Source organism: Vitis vinifera, chromosome 5, assembly GCF_030704535.1.
Source record: "Vitis vinifera cultivar Pinot Noir 40024 chromosome 5, ASM3070453v1".
NCBI classification, from domain to species: Eukaryota; Viridiplantae; Streptophyta; class Magnoliopsida; order Vitales; family Vitaceae; genus Vitis; species Vitis vinifera.
The window spans coordinates 10,937,100-10,947,414 of NC_081809.1; the positions used below are offsets into that span (position 1 = coordinate 10,937,100).

Genomic DNA, 10,315 nt, shown 5'->3' on the forward strand with positions numbered 1-10,315 from the left:
TGGAGATTCAACTTCTATAGGGGGTAGATTTGTTGGAAAGAGACGATTTTCTGTTGAAAGAAAAAAAGAAAAGAATCAGTCTCAAAGTGATTCTCTGTGTCTTTCTTTTGAAGATTTTGAGTTGAAATTTGATTGTTGTAGGCATTTTTTGAATACCTTAACTTGGTTTCTCTTTACCCATTTTCCCTCAAAATCTAATAGGCTATCTAGGCATTTTCCAGGAAAATTTTTGGAGTGTTATAATTCTTCATTTTGGAGCTTCCAAGTAGCTGTTTCTTTGGAGACTTAAGGTGGGTTTTAGATCGTTTGGTCTATAGCTTGAAGTTCTTCGGAAGATCCTCTATACAAGTACATGGGGTTTTTTTTATTCTTGAGAATTTGGTTTCAAGGTTTTGTTCATTCCATGGAGAAAATGAGTAGAGAAGCCTTTTCTATGCTTTTCCTACTCATCTTCATCAATTTCTACAACGTAAAATGCCAAGAAAACATTATCAATTGCCTCTCCACTAATTATTCTCCATTCTTTTCTTCTCATGTATAAGAAAAAAAGACATTTTTGCCCTTAGTCACGCAGAGAGCACGTGTCTTTCCGTCCAAAAATATAATGTCATCTCTAAAAAACTACACATTGCATGCAATTATAAATGATAGAGGGTACATTGCTCGATTTTGAATTCGAGGGAGCAATGTGCAAAACACGCTATAGGTTGGGGGGATAAAGTGTAATAAACTTTATTTATTTATTTTTTTTGTAGGAAAAATTTTATAAATGAAGTTTTGAAGCACTACAAAGAAGAGCTACAAAGGGGTATGAAATATATAACATATTATTGTTTTTTGGTTGATATAGTATGTTAGACCTACTAGTAATTAAGGAAGCAGAGAGACTGTTGAATTATTAAATTTAGAGTTTCTTGTTTTCTTCTTAAAATTCTCAACAAATTTCCCAGAATTTTGAAATTTATTGAAAAAATTAGGGATTTGTAGAGTTCTTTGAGTGTTCTGAACTTGTTTTCTAAATTATTGTCTCTCATAATATGTTACCCTCTTAATTTATATTGTATGTCGAGTATTCTGAAAGTGCATTGTGTTTCTTCTAGGATTCATCCTTAGAGATTATGCACTTTCTGAAAAAAAGAAAATGCAGAACTCCAATCTTCAAAAAAAGTAGTAAAAGTACATGTTTTAGTTGTTGATGTGTTATATGAACATTTGAATTGAGATAAATAGTTGTTTGTTATAATGCGTAGATTAACTTTGACTTTTATTAATGATTTATTTTACATGTGAAAATTTTTAATTATAATGATATTTGAAGAAATAAAAAAAATTAAAAAAATATTGTATTGCATGAGATGACACTTAATTTGAAGTGTCAAGATAGAATAGTAGGCAACCATGGCACTTACAAGGTGTCGTTGTTTAATTGATAATACTTGAAGATGACTTTTTTTGAGCATCATGATTTACATAGCAAGAAGATGGTGCTTTTCTTAAGCCTTATTGTTAAGGGTGCTAAAACGGCTTATTTTTAGCGTCAAGGTTTAGTACTAAAAAGTACTAAAAAGATATTGCCACTTTTTTCAAGCATCATGGTAGTTCACAACTATATGATGACGCTTTATTTGAGTGTCATTAAATTGAATGATTTGTTCACATATAATGACACTCAAAAAGCACCGGTATTTATAAATAATGACGCTTATTTTGGCGCTTTGAAAAAGCATCACACACACACACACATATATATATATAAATTAAATTTTTTATTTTTATCCTCATGTTTAATAGGATATCCAAACATAATAATGAATGTTTCAACCTTATAAGCATGTTCTAATGGTATTTATAATTTCCATTTTGTGGTGAATCCAATATATCAAAAGAACTATAATTTTAAAATATAGGAATATTGTTAGAATTTGGCTTTGGCATATGATCTTCAACTTGTCTGTGGAGATAATCTCCGGAATTTAATTCCTTAAAGGATGAGACAATGAGAATATGGAACTACACTGAATACATATGGATGGAATTATACTTTGCATTAATTAAAATATATGATACCATCATGTCTGACAATAATTATAAGAAGTGCTTCTAACTTTTTAATAATTGAAGAATGAAAAATTTTAAGTGTTACAAAAGTTAAAAACACTTTTTAAAATCACTATCAAACTCATTCTAAGAGAGATAAGTTGAAAGAATGAAACGGCATTATTGGATATATAGAATTATACCTGCTAAAAACAATGACAAGATAAAAGGAATTTCTAGGCCATAAGTTGCCTTACAGATTGAAGACTTTCAACATGGCCGGTAACATAAGCCAAGTGACAAAATCCAGTAACAGGAGGTGGCCATTGAACCGTTTCTTTCCTCATAGTCTTGTTTTCTGGGTCGCAATACAACACAAATAAATAGTCCTCCATGCGATGAATGAGTGCAAGCTCACCCGTAGGCGTTGTTCTAACATCAATAATATGATCCACCCATGTCTGCCTCATTATTCTATTATATGCAATCGGCCGGTTCCAATAACGAGGACATTCAATCGTCTTCTTAATCCAGCCCCTGCCCTCCTCTGAAATCCATATCTCTAACTCAATACGGAATAGAAGACTTGCGTGACCCACGAGGGCCAGACGCCCACCAATTTGTGTTAGATTGGTGTCTGTCATGAACTTGCGGGGCGCATTTTCTGGTAGTTCAAGGATCCGGAACTTCTCGACCCCCACATCAAACGCCACGATATCCCTGGATTCGTATCCCTTCCAATATAGGGTTCCGTTGACGTAGACGACGTCTCCCAAGGGAATGCTGTGACGGGGGTTATCATCATTGAGAACCCTCCATGTCTGGGAGCCCAGAGTAAAGATCTCATGCGCAAGGCTTACGGCTCTAGTCCACCATGTTCTCAGGATCTTGTAGGTGTTGGTGGGAGGATCGAAGCCGAGAAAGGCGTAGGAATGGTACCAGTGCAATGGCGAAAGCTGCCTCATAAGTGTGCGAGGAAGGGCTACGCACTCTTTGGTGCTTGGATTGCAGACGCACACATCATCATCGGGTAAGCCCAAGCAGATTAACCCATTGATAGATTCCGAAGCAGAAAAGAAAGGGCGTGGAGTACTGTCGTACAGTTGATTAACGTTTTGTGCAGAGCCCACGAAGCAAAGATGCAGAGATCCATCAGATTCTACACGAGAGCCAAGGAGGAGGCCATTGCCATCAGGGCGAGTGAGGGATCGAGTATGATGCAATTGGATGAAGGATGGAGACAAGATCGTAGAGCGCCAAAGCTTGCAGACGCACCTGGATCGGAGAATAAACTTCACGGGAAGTCTTGAGAGAATCTCAATGATAATGTCCAAAGGAAGCGAAACAGTATTTCTCTCATTCTCCATTGCTGGTGGATGAGAGAGGAGAGGGCAAGAAGCGTAGGATTTAGGGTTTATCGTGTTTGAATGATGGGACGTTATTCCATTCTAATCTTATACTACTGATTTTATTATCTCAATCACAACACAAATCCTCTTCCAAAATAAACATTTGACGAGGTTTTTAAAAATAAAAAATAGTTTTTAAAAATTTATAATACTTTATTATTATTATTATTATTAATTTTAAAAACAAAGTAAAATAGATAACAACTTTTAAAAAATAAGTAAAAGTTGTTTTTATCAATTTTTAAAAACAATAAAAAAAAACACATATACTCTATTATTTCTCTCCTACATAGAATTATTATTTTTCAATTTTTTTTTATCCAAACAAGTCTTTTTGTTTTTTCTTTTTAAAAAAATATTTTTATAATAATAACTTACCAAATATCATTAATTTTATAAAACATTAAATTTTTTTTTTGATTCTTTAACTTTAAAAAAGTTTCTAAAAAAAAAAAAAGAAATCATGATCAAACAAAAAATTTTAAAAAAATTAATTAAAGTACTTAATTGATTGTATTAAAAATGAATATTAAAATTACTTTTATCTTATAGAAATTTTTGTTTCACTACAATAAAAAAATTGTTTCATAATTAAAAAAAAATTATTTATCTTTAACTCATATATAATTATGGATTTAATTTTTATTTTTTAATAAGACTTAACTTGAATTTGATTTCATACTATTATAAATTAATTTTATAAAATTTTTATAAAATAAAAGTAAGACATTGTTTTTAAAAATGATACAAATTATTTCACTTTCATACAAACAAGCTTCTTGTTTTTTGTTTTAAAAAACTATTTTTTAAAACATCTTGTCAAACATTTTAGTTTTTTTTAAAAAAAAAAAAAATTAAAACACTGTTTTTTGTTATTTATTTTTAAAAACAAAATTTAAAAGACACTGCCAAACCTGGGGCCCTTAGTATCTTATGCAAGCTGGTTGATCGAACATCTAGATATAATCTTAAAATGCATTTGGCAATTTTTTTTCTCTAAAATTATTTTTAGGAGGATCATTTATTAGGATTGTGTTTACATTGATTTTAAGAAATATTTATAACATTTATAACACTTCAATAGTAATTTTTTTTTAAGTATTAGAAAAGTTAAAAAACGGATTCTAAATGTTTCTATAAGAACCACTAAAAATAACTTTTCAATTTCTAAAAGATATTATCTAAATTTTTGTCATAAAATCTATTTTTCTTTCAAAAACACTTTTAAAATTAAAAGTACTTTTTAAAAATATTATCAAATGGATTTTTATTCTAGGAAATTATTCTTGGGCTTTGAAACATCCTAATAAAGAAAAAAAAATCCTAATTTCTATTTAGTTATAGTTTTATTTAATTATTTATTTAACTTATAAACAAACCACATTCAATCATCTTTTTCGTCTAGACCCATAGCTCTCAAAATTTCCTAAAATTGCTTTAAAATTTAGCACAATAAACTTTTGCCCTTCAAAACTTACTAACTGACCGGCTGCCCCTTTAGTTTGGTGTGTGACTTTTTAAGGGCTCTTGGTCTCAAGGTGGCTCACATCAAGAAACGTAAGAGTGAAATCTTCTTTAGAGTTTTCAGAAAAAAAAAATATATATGATAGTAATTATGATGTAATCCATGCATATGATAATTATTTTTAAAACAATTAGAATATTTTATTTTTGAGAAAACAGAGGAATAAAGTAAAAAATATGTGTAAATTTTGGGCTAAGTAATAAAGAAACTAAAGAGAAAAATAATTTTAATTTTGAAATCAAAATAAGAAGTTGTTTATGCATGCTTCTTGGATTCCTGAAACATCCGATATATCCTATCACAATGGTAAATTTTGAAAAAGGAAATATTAGTTTCATTATCATTTTTACCAGGTTGTTAAATGGTAGGTAATTATTAAATGTTAAAAATACTTTTACATTTAGTGCATACTTACAATTTTTTGTTGCATAAAAAATTTGACATGGAATTATGTCAACCTATTTAATTCCAATTGAAGAAAGATAGTTTAGGTGAGTTTATGATCCTATAAATTTTGAAAGACTAGGTTGAAAAGTTATTCAGATAATTAATTATTAAACTTTCTAGTGAAATGATTGTTAGAGATAATATGAAAAGGATAGACTAAAAAGTTATTCAAATTAGGAAAGGATAAGGATTGGAAAATAATTAATTGGAGTCTTTACATATAGAAATGCATATAGAACCTTTTAAGGATATAGTATTTTTTCAACTCTCTCAAAATGGAATTTATTCTAAACATACATGTCATGGTTCTTTACTTTGACATGGTACAAATATTTAAATTTGATATTTTTAAATACTTTTTAGACCTATTATTGGATATTAAGTACTGGTCCAAAATTTGTATCCATTTTTCATAATATTAAGTATAGATCACATATATCATGACGAATTTTTTTAAACAAAAGTTGTTTTCCATGATGGAATGTGATAAGTAAGATTTAGAGTGATCTTTGAGGGAAAATATCCTCGGTAAGATTTCGAGCTATCTTCAAGGGGAAATATCCTCTCTTCTTCGCCATTAACAATTTGTAAAATGATTCTCTTATATTGTATTATTTTGGAAGTTAATCTTTTAGAATTGATTGTTATAAAAAATTTAATTCAATCACTTGTTACTCTCCAAATGTATAATCACGAAGAAAAGTGGAAAATATATTTCTGTTACACTAGAACTTCATATTCTTGTAAAATAACTCACCCACTATATATATATATATATATATATATATATATATATAATTTAAATAAAATAAATATAATGATTATAAATTTTAATTTAAATGTAAAAACAATTAAAAATGTTTAATCAAATTTTTTTAAAAACCCAACTTGTAAAAAAAAATTAAATAAAAAACCCGATGAACCAAAAAGAGTGATTTTCCTTTTCTCATTATTGCCTTTAAAAAGGAAAGAATCTTCTTTCTTCTTGAAATTAATCGCTTTTAAAGAAATTAACATTTAATGCTATTAGGTATTATTTATGCATACTAAATTAATTTAAGACAAAAAAAAAACATTACCATATTCTTAAAAATTAATTTCTAATCAACAAACAACTTATAATGTATTATCCTTTAACATGATAACACATAAATATTTGAGACCTAAATTTTTGAGATGATGCATTTCAATGAACCTGCCTCAAAGAAGCTTAATATTATTAGTAATAAAAATTGAACATAAGTGTGATTATGTATTTTTTTTTTTATGTGCATCCTCCCTTGAAACTTTTTTTATTTATTAAAATCTTCTTTTTTAAAATTTTTTTAAAATAGTTTTTGAGTTTGTCACTTATTTTATTTTCTTTTTCAAAAAAATAAAATAAGAAAATTGAAAGCCTAAAGACACTCCAATAATAAGAAATAAGGCAGACATGAGACAACCTTCTCAGCCCAAGCTATGCTTGCTCTACTAATGAGTCAAGAAAATTTGTCATTTAATTAATTAATTAATTAATTATTCGATGCCACATAAAATAATGATAAAAATACAATACAAAATATAGGATCCAAGAGAAGAAAAATATATACATAATTGAAGGGAGATGAATGGATGTAAGGATTAGAAATAAAAGCATTTTGTTTCCCTTAAAGAAAAATGAAATTAATATCAAATTATCACAAAAAAATATTAATTAAAAAAAGAAAAAAATTAATTTTTGTCTTAACAAACCAATTGATACAAGGTTTAATTATTGAAAATATCTTACAAAAAATTAATTATTGATTCACAAACCACACTATAAGAAATCTTATATATCTGTGACCAAAACCTATTGTCACAGTCTTATGAAACCGTGACCGAGTGTCACAGTATGAGGCGTAGCTAAAGGTTTTGGTTACGGTTTCCTAAGTGATCGTGACCATATGAATTTTTTTTTTGTGACGATCATACAAAAACTATGACCAAAAGTTAGGAATACTATGTTGTTTAGTAGTTGATTTAGTCACAGTCAGGTAATAAATCGTGACTATATGTTTACCTATAGTCATGGTCAAGTAATAAATCGTGACTATATGTACACTTATAGTTACAAGTAAAGTTAGCGATCGTGACGATATGTAAGCTTATGGTCATGATCAAGTAAGTTACCGTGACTAAATCTCAACTTATGGATTAATGTAAACTTATGGTCACAGTCAATTCCTTAATCATGACTAAATGTATGTCTATAGTCACAATTAATTAAATGACTGTGACTAAATATAATCTTATGGTCACGATCAATCCCCTACCCGTGACTAAATGTATATCTATAGTCATGGTTAATTAAATCATTGTGACTAAATATAATCTTATGGTCACGGTCAATACCCTAACTGTGACTCAATGTATCTTATGGTCACGGTAAATTCATTAATCATGACTAAATGTAGGTATATGGTCACGGTCAATTCATTAATCGTGACTAAGTATAGGTATATGGTCACGGTTAATTAAGTGACCGTGACTAATTGTTAGGTCTATTATGACAAAATGTACACTTATGGTCACGACTATTAATGACCATGACTAAAATTAATCATATGATGTCCGCCCTATCCCCAAATTTTGGTGATGATTCATTACTGATCGTGACTAAAAGTACACTTATGGTCACAATTTTTTAGTGGCCATGACTAAAATTTGTTATATTTAGACATTGGTCTTTTATAAATTCAGATTTTCCAAACCTGTTATAAACCTGAACAAACTCATTTTACACTTGTATATGCAATAATACCTTGTTTTATTTGAGAGTGTCATAGATAGATAGAAGATTTTTTTTTTTTTTATTATTATTCTAATGTTATTTTTATTTTTTTATTAGGAAGCTTTCGAATGATGATCCCATAAAGAAATTAGAATAAAGATTTGATGATGATTATGCTTTAAGACATTATTTTTAAATTATAATTAATATTCTAATCTATTTTTTAATTCATAAATAGGACAGTTAAGGTTTATTTATTTTATTAAATGGTTGTAAGGATTTCTTTTTCATTTTGAGTAGATATTACCTATTTTGAGCCTAATAAACCCTCATGATTTTAAAGTATGTCTGCCCAATTTAAAATATAGGTTCAAGAATTTCTTTAACTATTTTTATTTTTATATTATATGATATTATAATCATTTTCAAAAAACACAATGTAACAATCATCGAATACACTAAGAATGTTGTATCGATATGGAAGGAAGGGGATTATTAATTTGGTAAGACTATCTATTCTATTGATGATATAAGTTTGGGGAATTATTTGCTTTATACTAACCAACATTTTACTTAATTCCTTTCCTAATTAAAGGATCAAATCAAGGCGGTGTCAAAGGAACAATGAATATTACACATTGTTTAGAGGTCTTGCCTTAATAATTTGACATTTCTAAATGGGTTTAAACATTGATTACTTTGGAGCATGCTAGTTTACTTTTTTGTTCAGTTTTTTAATCAATGATATCATTTCACCCTTTCAACTTTCCATTTCAGTAGGAATATCTAGGGAAAAAAAGTGACCTATAGGACTATTAATTATAAAAAAATTTACAACTTATATGATACTTTGTAGTGTGTTTTAAAAACAATTTTTTTATTTTTAAAAATAAAAAAACATTTTTAACAGTATATAATTAGAAATTGTTTTTATAAATATTTAAAATCTAAAGAAAGATATTTGTTCCACATATTTTCATAAACTTATTTTTAAATTAAAAAATAAAAATAAATTTTAGACACCTTTAAGGAAAATTCCAAACTATAATTTTTTATTATTATTATAATTTTTTATTTTAATAAATAAATATTGTTGGCAATGTTAAAAAAAGTAAGACCAAGACTGACCTTTCTTAACGCTGAAGCATAAAATTAAAGATTGAGTGAAGTCATCACGTCAACATCTCAATTTTTTAAAATGATTTTCTTCCTTCTTAGCCCAACCGCCCTTCCTTCGTAGGCCATTGAGCCAAGAAAAGATAGAAAAAGAAACAAAAATCTAAACCAAGAAAAAAAAACAATGAATTGAAAAAATATATTGTTACATGTTTAGTAAATTTAAGTTTACTAAAAAAGGAAGTAACTACAATTTAATAAAATCTTCTTATAATAACTGATCTTATTATCCTCCTAATTAAAAAAACATATCAATAGCCAATCAAATTCTTAATGTCTTTATATAAAACCTATTATTAACAATATAAAACCTATTATCATTAACCTATTATTAATGAACCTATTTGTGGACCTCGTATTTCGGCTCATGCGTTTTCCACTCGATGGCGGGCTCATTTTTATTTGAAAAATGATATTATTTATTAGAAAATGACTTGGAGTCGCCACTTATCTTTATTTTATTTTTAAAGGGTAAATAAAATAAGAAAGAAAACCCTAAATGCGACTCCTTATTTTGGAAAAGGTGGTCTGTGAAAAACCGGATCGGGCTCGGAGGTTAGGTTACTTATCGGGAAGGTACGGTAAAGATCGTAGCACCCCTCTAAGTCCCTAAATTTGGGTCTCTACTAATAAAATGAAGCTATCATGGCTATCAATAGGAAAATCAACGGATACTTAGGGTGATCATGCACATGAGAGAATCAAAACACTCAATAAAGAACGATCGAAGTGAGAATGGGGCATACCTTGGCATCAATCGATCAATGCGCTATCAAGAAAGAGGGTTAGTACACAACTAAAAGAATAATCTCATGCATGCCATAGAGCAAAATGAATCAATCATGTGTGATAATCAAATCAATCAATCAATCAATCATAAAATCACTTATGCAGGGTCCTTACCACAACCCGTTTATTTTGCATGAATTAATATCACAGATTCTATTATTCCAGATTTATGAAAAATTC

General features: G+C 28.5%; 1 protein-coding gene across 1 annotated transcript; it reads right to left on the reverse strand.

Annotated features, from left to right (window-relative positions):
• Window positions 1–2,228: 2,228 nt before the first annotated feature.
• On the reverse strand, window positions 2,229–3,442 carry LOC104879320 (F-box protein At5g65850). The gene has a single exon (XM_010651897.2). The coding sequence runs from the start codon at window positions 3,402–3,404 to the stop codon at window positions 2,274–2,276; it is 1,131 nt and encodes a 376-aa protein (XP_010650199.1). The 5' UTR covers window positions 3,405–3,442; the 3' UTR covers window positions 2,229–2,273.
• Between the last annotated feature and the right edge of the window lie 6,873 nt (window positions 3,443–10,315).